We start from the raw sequence: 12,428 nt of genomic DNA on the forward strand, positions 1-12,428 counted from the left end.
TGCTTGCTGTCTTCCCATGATTTTCCAAGGCCACCAAAGTTAATTCTGCAGCCTGAGTACAGTATGTGCTTTACAAAGCTGAAACTGGAATTAGGGAACAAGGCCATTCATAACTAATACATTTCCAGTTATCATACAGGCTTTACTGTAATAGAGTGAATAGGGAAAGGTATGGTTTACACTGATCTCTGTAGCTCCTGTTTTGTGCAAAGTCTTCTACTGAATTGCTGTGCAGTGCAGCTTTTTTCTCCCTCTCTGAAATAACACTGCAGACAATTCTTGAGAAAAGCAAGTAATGCTATACCAGAAATTAATTTTGAAACTTATTTTTAACAGTATGTTTGATTGTCTTATCATTAAAAATGAACAAATGAAAAAAAACAAATGTGAGCTTATTTAGCACTGATTCAGTCACTGAAAAATGGGAATGAAGTAGGTTATTAAGTAGCCTTAATTTTCACTTCCCTCTAAAGGCAAATGTCAGTCCTCACAGAACCTCAATCAACACAGACTTCAGCAAATGAGCAAGAAAATGCAGGTATGTTGCTTCTTCAAAAGCACCAAGTTCTGGGATTCTCCAAGGCTGGGAAATTATTACTTTGTCGTTTGATTTGTCTCTCTTGTTCTTGCAGAAAAAAATCTCGGATCTAATACTCTTTTTAGTCATGCTTTAAAGTAAGGAAAGGTTTGATCACTTTAAATAAAATCTGTACAAATAGTTGTCTCTACTTTTAGCTTGTGGGAATTTCAGTACTTGAGATTTTACACTCTTACTACAACACTATCTAGAATTTTTTCCTTTGAGTAAAATCTGTTCTTGAAGTATTGGTTCTTAGAAAGCACATTTTAGGATGACTGCTAGATATGAGAGCTCCGAGGCACTTTCTAGATGTTCTAAACTAAATCTGGAAGTGTATATTGCTACCTTTCATCTCTTCACAGTCCAGTGTCGTTCATATACAATTGCAGTAGCATGGGTAGTTCTCACTTATAACATTTTTTCTTCTCTTCTTCATTACTGCAAATTGGCTTTTGTGGAGCATGACTTTTGTGGAAACTTGGTTCTCCTGTAAAGCAGTTAGAAGCTGCTTATGTGATCTGTTGTTAAGCATCTTCAGTATGAACATATTCACAAAGATGTAAATTTTGTCTTTTCACAAAGATGTGAATTTTGGTAAACATATGAGTCCTTACGTTAGTGAAATTGTAATTTGAACTTTGTAGGTTCTTCTTAGACATATTTACTGGTCAAAAGGCAAGTCAGTAAGTAGGTAATTTATTCAGTTGTGCAACAGCCAGTGGGGAAAAGAAAAATCATTCTACCTAATTTCCATCTTCATAGTAGCTTCTGTCTTTTCTAGGCTCAAAAGCTATTGAGGAAGAAGAGAGCACTTTCAGCTCCCCGCTTATGTTTTGGCTTCAGCAAGAACAAAAGAGGAAAGAATGTCTTGGTGAGAAGAAACCGAAGAAAGGTTTGGTTTTTGAGATATCAAGTGATGATGGCTTTCAAATCTGTGCAGAAAGTATTGAAGGTAAGAACTGTGCTTTTCTTTTGTATTGGTTTTAACTTTCCTTGCTAGAAATAAAATTGTGACTTCTGAGAATCCGTTACTTGTTTTTATACATTTAAAAAAAAAATCTCCTGATCTACAGCCCTAGAACAGTCCTAGTTCCTAGCAATGTCTGGATTCTATTAAATATAGATAGATAGATATAGATATATATCACTGTCCCATTTTGTTTTATCAATTGACCAATGGTGTTGAACCGTAGTTTGTCAAGCAACAGTGTAGATCAGACAGTATGGCATCTAGACTTATCCTCCAGACCAATTGCTGAAGAAGCTTACTTCTCTTTTATGATGCAGTGAATTTTGGAGAGGATGGAAGCAATTGGATGCAAAGATCTTAATTTATGGTCCATGAATGGAATGCAAATTTCATATTATCTGATTAGCGCATTTAAATGTGAACATTTTGTCAGAAAACAGCATACTGCACATGCACTTAGAAATCTACTAATAGTAGGCTGTTTCACTGGAAACCTGATAAAACATGGCAAAATAGAGACATAGCAAGGTACCTGTTTTGGCAGTCTTCAGTGCCCAGTGCTTTGGATACTCTTTCACTGCTTTGTCGTCTTTTTGTGTAACTGCAGATGCTTGGAAGTCACTAACTGACAAAGTTCAAGAAGCCCGTTCAAATGCCCGCCTGAAACAGCTATCTTTTGCAGGTAATATCCAGTGCCAAGTTCATTTTTACTGTGCTTCTGAATGTGTAAGAACAAACAGGTCTTTCTGGGAGCATCTTAGGGTTCAATGTTCGAAGAGTTTCAGTTCGGCTGCTGACTGTTTTTATGGAGAATAATTTCCCCTAATCAAGTGATTTAAAATTCTTATGTAGAGTGAACTAGCTAATCCAGTGCTTCTGTGAAAATTGCAGGCTAGCAAAAAAGTTATATTTAATGAGCTGCTGTATCCTCCTGTTTCTAGTCTGCATGGTCAGGGTTTTTTTTGTTTCATTTTTGTTGTTGTGCTCTATTTCATATTCCAGGTGTGAATGGTTTGAGGATGCTGGGGATTATACATGATACTGTTGTGTTTCTGATTGAGCAACTTTATGGAGCAAAGCACTGCCACAACTACAAGTTCAGATTTCATAAACCAGAGGAGGCCAATGAGCCTCCTCTGAATCCACATGGCTCTGCTAGGGCCGAAGTCCACCTGAGGCAAGTGTGAGCTTTGTCATTGTTAAGGTTAATGGTCCATTTGCTTGTTTAATTCTATGTCAGGGCACAAGCAACAAGTCTCTAGAGCACTGTCTGCTCTCAGTTAAAAAGAAATGTTAGCAACTTTCTCATGTAAATCAATTATATTGCATCTTGTGAGTCTGCACATTTTTCTGTGCAATCCTGTTGTCAGTTGCTTTGTTTAACAAAGCTTTCCTGGCTAGTGCCTTTATTCATAGTTCTCAGAAACTATTGTGCGTTATCCTGATGCATAGAAAGCTGTGAAAGAGGACAGACAGGAGAAGGGGTAAAGCAATAAACATGTCAAGTTGTTGTGGCAACCAAATGTTTAGATTATTTTTAGTTAGTAACACAAAATTCCTTTGATCTCATTAAATTGCAGGAAATCTGCATTTGATATGTTTAATTTCTTGGCATCTAAACACCGACAGCCACCAGAATACAACCCAAACGATGAGGAAGAGGAGGAAGTACAACTGAAATCAGCCCGGTATGTAGCGGGGTTTAAAGGCAGAAAATAATGCTGTGGTGTTAAAACTAAGAGAGTAGGCTTAGTTGTGTGTTGTGATTTTTGAGGTGGTATTTAAAACTTCACAGCTACAAAGCCCTAGAAAATACAGGGGAGACTCCTACAATAGCAAGAGAACTGACAACTGAAGGTGACCAATCAGACCAGTCTTCCTTTCGATGTTTCGTTTCCCTGCTAATGTAAGACAAACATTCTGATGAGAATTTCATGAGGAAAGGGAGAAAATTACCTGTATTGAAAGAAAGGATTGCTGATTAGCAATGAGTTTGTTTGAGTTAAGATATGAGAGTAAGAACTGCTCTACATTTAGTGTGTATGTGTGCACATGTGTATTACACTGAATTAATTTTGATTGTGTTCTCAGTGGGCTGCAGTGACAATGTTTATATCTTGGAAACTATCCTAGATAATACATGGCATGGGCTCTCAAATAAATGTCATCACTTAGTAGCGTCTCTCTGTTCTAGGAGGGCAACTAGTATGGATCTGCCAATGCCCATGCGATTCCGACACTTGAAGAAGACCTCCAAGGAGGCAGTTGGTGTTTACAGGTATGGTTTTGTTCTGGTACTCTCAAATGGACATCTGGGACAGAGAAAGGTAAAAACTGAAAACCTGTGAAGTCGTGGTGCAAAATTGAGGGGAAGAAGCATCTTTGTTTCTTTGTTTGTTTGTTTTTATTTGAAGAAGTAATCATCAGCACAAACTACTTATTCCTGCTGACTCGTCTTGGTGATAGCTAAGGCATTTGCTTAGGAGTGGACAGAAGAAATCTAGTGGTGTTCTCATTGGCATTACGTTGTAGAAGTGTGACATAATGCTGTGGTCCTTGTAATGAAATAACTTGTATTCTGCAGTGTTTGCAGTCCTACATTTCCAAGTTTCACTTGTTTGAAATATTCTCTTACCCTGTTGCTTTTTTAGGTCTCCCATCCATGGCCGGGGCCTGTTCTGCAAAAGGAACATTGATGCAGGTGAGATGGTGATCGAATATTCGGGCAATGTCATTCGCTCCATCCTCACTGACAAACGAGAGAAGTACTATGACAGTAAGGTGAGTTTTGAGGGCTTTTGAAGAACTTCTTAAAAAGCATAACAAGCCACTTTTCCCATTTGGTCATCCAAGGAAATATAGCAGACAGAGAACTTGGATGTTAATCAGGCTTTGGGATTAAAGTTCTTTGTAACAAGAAACTTCTCATGTATGGGGGGCAGAGGGAGGAAGAGCAATTGGTTTTTGCAGTTCAGAGAGGTCGATAAGTTTAAACGGTTTAAGATCTGCTAAGCGCCAAAGGAAGAAGTGGTGTAGGTGAGATCAGAGCTTGAGGGTTCATAGCACAGATCAGTATAAACTGGAGCTCTCAAACAAAATTAAAAGGCTGATCAGTCATCTCTAAATTAAACCCTCCTTGTTATATAACAACCTCCCTGCTATAAATTGCAATTGTTTCATGAAGCCTTTTTTGTCATTCTTGACAGAAGCATTTTGTCTAAATAAAGCCAGAACAAGCATAGCCATGGAGTAGAGGAGTTGCTTAATATTTTGACTTTCCAAATGCTTTGAGTAAAGCATTTGTATTAGTGACCTAAAACTGTTTTCAGTGCAAAGCAGTGATGTACATAAGATGAAAGAAATTATTGCTAAATGTGACTGGTGAGATTACTGTGTACAGAGAGGAGTTTGGGAGAACCAGGAAGTGGCTGGGAAAGTAGGACAAGCGTAGGCCATGTGAAAGTTGCTTTTGAACATCATGATATGGGTTTACAGACTTCTTAGGACGTTCCCCATACTTTCTGGAGCTCTAGATCATTTCTTATTTTCTCCTCTGGACTGGGAAAAATATCAGTGGGATCTTCGTGTTGCAGATCCAAAGGGTGTAGGGATGAAATAATTCAAGCATGAGCTTACGAAGACAAGTGAATAGAGGTTGCAGATATTCTTAATGACTTGACTTTCGGTTGCCACGTCGCTGTAATAATCTAAGTTGTCTGTTAGAGTAGCTCTCTCTTCACTTCACTTGCCTAACTGTCTTTCTGTCCTCTGTGTGTAGGGGATTGGTTGCTACATGTTCCGCATTGATGACTCTGAAGTGGTAGATGCCACCATGCATGGGAATGCAGCCCGCTTCATCAATCACTCTTGTGAGCCCAACTGCTACTCCCGGGTCATCAACATTGATGGCCAAAAACACATCGTCATCTTCGCCATGCGCAAAATCTACCGGGGGGAAGAACTTACATATGACTACAAGTTCCCCATTGAAGACGCCAGCAACAAACTGCCCTGTAACTGCGGTGCCAAGAAGTGCAGGAAGTTTTTAAACTAGAACTTCCATGACCTGCAAGTGAGCCCTAAAGGGCCTGGGGCGAACCAAAGCTTCTAGTGAATCCCTACCCTGCCATTCGCAAGGGAGAGGGAAGGATGGAGGCAGGAATGAAGATCAGCTGGGCTCAGGGACCTAACTGGCGGCTGTGTTTCTCTGTCAGAGTCCACATCTTCATGTCTCGCATGCGCACACTTACCCTTATGAAAGACACAGGCGACTGGAGAAGATCCTCAGTGTGATTATGTTTTTGCTATTGTCGTTCCTGCCCCAACCCTCAGAATTTGTTTGTCAGAATGGGGCTAATGAGTGGGAGTGGGGAGGGTAGACAGACCCAGGTATAGGGGAGTCATCATGGATCCCGTCCTTCTGTTGTCTCTTGGCTCAAGGTGGTGAATGTGGAGTTCTTGTTTTCATTCGACTGTTGTGTCATAAGTTTTGAAAGCACAGTATGTGACTGCTCTTTTCTCCTAGAGGGAGAAACTGTGTCCCACCAACCAGCTACTCTGAGAACTTTGTACGTGTCTGTGATTCCTTGTGCTATGCATCTCCAAAACACTATTTGTGAGTTGGTTGGTATACTGTGTGGCATAGGTGGCCTGGTGCGCCGTGGGTCTGGCTTATCTGTTTTAATCTAGGAAGACTGAATGGGGGAGAGCATTATATAGCAGCCGAAAGTAAATTGAGAAGGATTTGGATAGTGTTTCGCTCTGAAATTCCTGCCCGAGTGCAGGGGAATTCCTGGCATTCTTTAGCAGAGAAAGGGCTTGTGCCAACTAGTTACAGAGCTGTAAATCTTTGTGAGCAAATGCTTTCTTTCAGCAGCACCCTCCCTCTGCAGTATGGGAGGGAAGCAGTGTTTTCCCATGTTCCTGTCATCAGAGGCTGTCTTTCTCCTTTGACCTAGGGTCTGAAAGGCTCCTCTGGGTACAGTGGTGTGTCTGCTACTGTGGGGCTGGCCCAAGGGACAAACGTCTTCAGGGGAGAGAAGCAGTGGTGGAAGCGCGTTCTGCTGTTGGCCGCTTGTGGCTGTAGAGCAAGAACTAGGAGGGACTTCTGAGGACGCTTCCCCGGGAGCTGCTCTGCTCAGCCTGTGACGTAGAGACAAACAAGTGACTTCTCTAGGCACATGCCTGTCGCGACCCATCTTCAGTATGTAGTTTCGTAATCTTCTATGAAAGGCACAGGAAGAGGCACCAAAATGGAGTGTAAATTCTCTGAAAATGCAAGGCCAAACACTAACCAGCCCCATGTACTCCATGCAGCACTTAGAAATGCATAGGAAATAAATAAATTAGCAATTGGCACAGTTGAAATTGTGGTAGCTGAAGAACCAAGCTTATTTTAAGTGAATCAAAAGACACTATTGTCCTGGTTAAAGTAATGTAAATCCTCCTCCCTTTTGGGTCTGCTCCACGCCTCAAAAAAAAAAAAAAAAAAAAAAAAGGAAAGAAAAAGCCCCAAGCCTAACAAATTAAGACATTGGATTTTACTCTGTTCTGTTTACAGTTTAGTATTTAAGGTTTTATAAATGTAAATATATTTTGTATATTTTTCTATGAGAAGCACTTCATAGGTAAAAGCACTTATGACGAGGCTTTTTAAACAGTGGTATTATCCTAATTTAAAAGAATCTGTTTTTAATATTGTTTTTATTTTCATAGGACGGTTATAGGAAATATCTGGCTGGACACAGTCTGATCCTTTCTCCAGAGAGAGGGGTACACTTTATTTTTATTTTTTAATCTTGTTCTGCCTTTTTGACTTCAGTAACTGTTTCTAGGAGGTTTGGCTGGACCTTAAACTTTTATTTTCTTGTCAAGATAGGGGCAGGAGGAAGAATTGCCCAGCTTAGGAGGAGTTTGACTCATGGGAACTGTATCTGAACATGGAGGCATGATTCTGCCTTGCCACACACCAGTATCCTGTGTGTATTTAAGGAAAGAGAGAGAGAGAACTGACCCTTAATAACTTCACCTCTTTTGCTTGGCATTCAGAATTAGCATTTCTGTGGGAAGCGTCATTTCCCACCCTGCTGTGTCCACTCAGATCAGCTGTCCCTAAAGGAGGGGGTTTGGATGAACGTGGGGCTGGGGCAGTGAGGGGCATCCCCCAACCCAGGTCAGCTGCACGGGCACCTCACTGCACCCAGGGGACAGGTCCTGCTCCGGTCACTTGACCGCCGGTCTTGTCCCTGTCCTAGAGGTCAGTCTGCCGCTCATCACTGCTTTGTCTGGAGCAGCTCCCCTGGAGAAAGACTGTACCTTTCTTCTCTAGGTAAATTCACAACTCTCTGGACGCAAAAACATGGTCCTGTGGAAATCTGTTGAAGCAATAGGGCCCTGGCCCTCCTCGGCTCACCGCCGTCTGGGATGGTCTGGGGCACGCACCCACACGTGCGCTCCTGATCCCACAGTGTCTCTCTTGAAACAAGAGCAATTGTTCCTTGGAGCAGTTAAACCATGAAGCTCCCTTGCCTTTGTAAACTGTCCCTGTGGGTAGGTTAGTAGCTGTTTTGGGGGCTGCCAAATTGAAAGGCAACCCCAAAACTGCACAAGCAGTTTGTAGGAAATGGACCAAACTGACCGAACTCCCCAGCGCTCGCAGGCTTGCACTCCATTATCCGTGCTCTTCGGGCCCCGAGACCTCTTCCTCTGACCTGGGAATGAAATACAGCACTCACAGGGTCAGGAACTGCTGGTTTCCTTTCTTTGTTGCACTGCGTGATTATTATTTGGTAATAACTGTTTAAAGAAGAGTCAAATTGAAGCTGCATTTGTTACTGAAATGATTTGATGCACTGACAGTTTGGGAACGCACATACCTTGAGAAGGCCAAAAAGCACGTCTGGGAGCAGATCTCAGCCCTGCCTCCACAGACACAGCTGCTCTTTGTCCTTTTTCTTCCTTGGTTTTGACAGCATTGCTGGGGGACAGCTCTCACCGTGGTTAAACCCGAGAATTGTGTGCGGCTCAACCACGTTTCTCTCACCCGCGCCGCTCCCTCTTAAAGAGGGGGCATGTCATCCCCTGCCGGCAGCTCCCTTCTCGTCTGCCAAGCGTCAGTGCAGTGCGGGGCCCGGAGGGCAGGTGCTGAGCAGGAGGGAGTCCTGACTGGGAAATGCTGCCCAAAGCCACCCCCGTAGGGAAGACCCGCTGGGCCAGGTGGCTAGGAAACCTGAGGGAAAGCCGCGGGAGTGCCCCCGGAGCCAAGCACCAGGAGTCTCCTCCTGCAAGGACTGGTCGAGCAGACGGGCCCGGTGGGGACCTCGCTCGCTGTTTGCTTTGCTGCTATACCTGTGGCGGCTGCCTCGGCAGGTGCCGCTGTGGCCAGTGAAACTGTCTGTACCCAGAGAAGCTGAGCTGTGCTGCCAGGGGCTGGGCCAGGGCGCCCACGCTCCTGTCCCACTCACAGCCAGAGCGATCCAGCACAGGCGTTTGACTCTCTCTTTTGGGCAAATGGAAGTGAGGCAGGGAGAAGCCTTGGCAGCTAGTGCGTATGTGTTCTGTCACCTGTGAGATGCCTGCGTGCCCTTCAACCCTGTTCTGCCTGGGCTAACGGTGAGCACAGCACAGCTTCCCAGTATATGAATGTATATTTTATAAGGACTGACACAGATCATGATATCTGAAAATACTAAAAAATGGAACCTTAGGGCGTTTATTTTTATTTGTACAAACCAGTTTTTTTAAAGGAAAAGCGGGTCATTGCAAAGGGCTGGGTATCTTTTTGTTTATCGTTTTTCTTTCATTTCAAAGCAATACCAGGTTCTTCAGTGAGATGGTCTTTGTGCAGAATCATGCCATTCAAACCCATACTACTGGTCCACATCCAACACTTGCAAGTTTTTTTTATAACTATAAATACAATATATATAGGAACTAATATAGTAATGCACCGTGTAATGAAGCCTAGTTCAGTATCGGTCCATGGCTTTTAATTCTCTTAACACTATAGATAAGGATTGTGTTACAGTTGCTAACGGAGGCGGGAAGAAATCAGGCTGCACATTTCCAGGCGGACGGCAGCCTCATTGGTGCCAGGCAGCGAGCGCGCTTGGCTCTGAGAGCTGGAAAATGAGAGGGAGCCTGGGAACGGGCAGCTCGAGGGCTTCCCTGACCTTTATTGTTACCAGTCAGTACTTGTACAACTTGGTTTTTTCCTTTTTTCCTCTCTTTTTGGTTATGAATGTTGGGGTACCACCTGCATATAGGGAAAAATGTGCTCTGTGCTTTCCTGGTATCTTTTTAACAAGGTACAGTAGCTTTGTCTATCAACCAAGAACTATACTTGTGGTGTTTCTTTTATTGAACTTAACAGTCTCTTTAGTAAATACAGGTAGGTGAATAATTGTTTCAAAAAAGAAAAAAAAAAAAAAACTCTGCAAAGGCAAGGTTATGTTCTAGAAATACACTTCTTGGCAACTTATCATGTATAACAAATCTTTTTTTTTCTTGTGTTCTTCCAAGCTTCTGTTGTTTTTTTTTTTTAAAAAAAAAAAGAGGAAACGTGTCTAAAGTACATCAGTGTTAACTCCCTGTCACAGGGAAGAAGGAAATACTTTAATAGTTTAAAAAAAATGCTGAAAGCTCTGCAAAAGACTGAATGTAAAAATAAAAAGTGTACATAGTTGTAAAAACAAAACAAAAAAAAACAAAGGAGTTTTTAAACATGTTTATTTTCTATGCACTTTTTTTTATTTAAGTGATAGTTTAATTAATAAACATGTCAAGTTTATTGCTGCAGAGGGTTGCTCTTGGTTTATTCCTGAGTCGGGAAGCTGGTTTTCCTGTTTAAATGATCGTATTTCTCGTCCCACACGCACTTCGGCGCTCTGCCTGCGTGCTGCTGCATGAAGGTGCTTTGTGCTCTGCAGGAAGAGCTGCGCTGCCCCGGCTGCTTGACCACTGCCCTTGGCCCACACCGCGGCCAGGGTCAGGAGCGGGTGCAAAATGCCGCCCGTGGCGGCGCTGAGGAGGATGGGGATGGGAGAATGAGTGTCTCTGTGGAGCTGCAGCAGTGCTGGCAGCAGCGCTGAGCGTGGCCAGTGCTCCGGGGGCAGTGCCACGTGGCTCAGGGCTGGAGCTGCAACCTGCTGGGCCTGGCAGCGCCGCTGGTGGACAGGACGGCACCGGGTGCCCGTGGGAAGCCCAAAGGCACGCAGCAAGGGCTCAAGTTGGTGAGCATTGGTGGCTTCTGGCTGCAGAGCCACTCTGCTTCCCTTTTGCTCCCACGCCACGGTGTTTTTTTGGTGGAGACGTGCTTGGCTCCGTCTGGTGTGCTGTGGTTGCTGTGCACGGGTCACCTTGGGTATTTGTGGGTCCTCCAGCTGGGCCTGTGGGAATTGGCTGGGTCGGGGGGTGGAGGAGCTCAGTGGCTGGGCTGGGATAGGATGGGGATGGGTGAGCGGTGCCAGTGGGGTGAACATTAACCTGCCAGCAGCTGTCCTCCAGACCTGCTGGGGCTTTGCTGCGGGCACTGCGCACACAGCACCATGGCCACCGCAAATGACAGAGCCATCCTGCAGACCATTTTCAACCCCAGCACTCCGTTTGGGGACATCCCTGGACTGGATGAGGAGGAGGACATCCAGGAGGAAGGTGAGGCAGATGCAGCTTCAGGTTCCTGCTGGTTGTTTCCCATGGGCAGGGGAGGAGGCTGTGCTGCTGGGAGCAGCCCCTCTCCCTCCTCCTGGGCCACCGCCCAGGGGTGGCTTGGGGTCCGCTCTGCCTCCCTGGGGCCAGACTCAGGGGGCTGGGACGGGTACCTGGGGGTGGAGGGGAGGTCCTGGGGCTGGTGCTGGGACTGCACCAAGCAGGGCGCAGGTATGCAGGGACCCAGAGCCAGGTGCCCACAACTGGTGCTGGCGCCTGCCCGCTGGGCACATCTGTGGAGCACAGGACGAGGGATGCTGCCTTTGACACAGAGGAGACCTTTGCGCCCGAGCTGCTGGAGCAGGTCCAGGACCTGGAGTTGCAGGGGGTTTCTGCTGCTGAATCTGGAGATGTGAGCACCGCCCTGGAACGGTTCAACGAGGCCATCCGCCTGCTCCCTGGGCGCGCCTCGGGATACAACAACCGGGCCCAGGCCCTGCGCCTCAAGGGGGATGTGGCAGGTAAGGATTACGGGACCAGGCGGCAGCCCTGCAGTGGGGCAAAGCACCGGGGTCCTGGCCACTTCCCCAGACTACCCCAGCTCCCCGCCACCTTTTGCCCTGTCCAGGTGCGCTGCGGGACTTGGACACCGCCATCCACCTGGGCAGGGGCTGTGGCCGTGCCGCCTGCCAGAGCTTCGTGCAGCGGGGGCTGATCCACCAGCTGCAGGCCCGTGATGAGGACGCCCGGCGCGACTTTGAGCGTGCAGCACGCCTGGGCAGCGCATTTGCACGGCAGCAGCTGGTGCTGCTGAACCCCTACTCAGCACTCTGCAACCAGATGCTCTGTGAGATGCTGGGGCGGCTGCGCAACCCCAACAATGCCAGCAGCAACTGAGGCTGCAGCCGCCGGAGCCCCCCTCCCATTCATCCTGGCCAGTAGCCAGGGGCAGGGCTGCCTTTGAGGCCTCAGGAGGTTTGAAGCCTGGTGGAGGCAGCAGCACACAGCCCGTATGATCCAGGGCCACCCTGTGGAAAGCTTTCTGCCCCTTGGTTTTGTCTCAGCTCTGTTCCACCCCAAATAAAACCTCCCTGTCTGCCCAGGAGGGCTCTGGCTGTGGCGTTGTCGGTGGTTGCGGCGTAACATCCAGCCCCGCTGCCCTGGGCAGCTCAGCATGAGGCTGGGCCAAGGGGGCTGAGCCCCTCTCAAAGCGAGGAGGTGGGGGCGCGGGGG

General features: G+C 45.9%; 2 protein-coding genes across 3 annotated transcripts in view; both read left to right on the top strand.

Annotated features, from left to right (window-relative positions):
• The window catches only part of KMT2A (lysine methyltransferase 2A), a 50,857-nt gene extending 40,518 nt beyond the window's left edge, over positions 1-10,339 (top strand). The window contains exons 29-36 of the mRNA XM_035555955.2: positions 474-538; positions 1,362-1,532; positions 2,158-2,232; positions 2,553-2,727; positions 3,131-3,238; positions 3,745-3,828; positions 4,202-4,331; positions 5,329-10,339. Coding sequence (XP_035411848.1) covers positions 474-538; positions 1,362-1,532; positions 2,158-2,232; positions 2,553-2,727; positions 3,131-3,238; positions 3,745-3,828; positions 4,202-4,331; positions 5,329-5,604 — 1,084 coding nt within the window. The 3' untranslated portion in view covers positions 5,605-10,339. The remainder of the gene's footprint in view (positions 1-473; positions 539-1,361; positions 1,533-2,157; positions 2,233-2,552; positions 2,728-3,130; positions 3,239-3,744; positions 3,829-4,201; positions 4,332-5,328) is intronic.
• A 712-nt stretch (positions 10,340-11,051) lies between these two features.
• TTC36 (tetratricopeptide repeat domain 36) lies at positions 11,052-12,310 on the top strand. 2 transcript variants are annotated; one of them, XM_035555814.1, is made up of 3 exons: positions 11,052-11,201; positions 11,528-11,716; positions 11,824-12,310. In XM_035555814.1, exons 1-3 carry the CDS (start codon positions 11,096-11,098, stop codon positions 12,090-12,092), a joined length of 564 nt encoding a protein of 187 aa, XP_035411707.1. In that variant the 5' UTR covers positions 11,052-11,095; the 3' UTR covers positions 12,093-12,310. The 2 variants fall into 2 exon arrangements, with proteins under 2 accessions (XP_035411707.1, XP_035411705.1); XM_035555812.1 differs by having other exon boundaries at positions 11,073-11,201; positions 11,797-12,299.
• The last annotated feature ends 118 nt before the right edge of the window (positions 12,311-12,428 follow it).

The sequence above is a fragment of the Cygnus atratus genome, chromosome 22 (assembly GCF_013377495.2).
Source record: "Cygnus atratus isolate AKBS03 ecotype Queensland, Australia chromosome 22, CAtr_DNAZoo_HiC_assembly, whole genome shotgun sequence".
Lineage (NCBI taxonomy): Eukaryota > Metazoa > Chordata > Aves > Anseriformes > Anatidae > Cygnus > Cygnus atratus.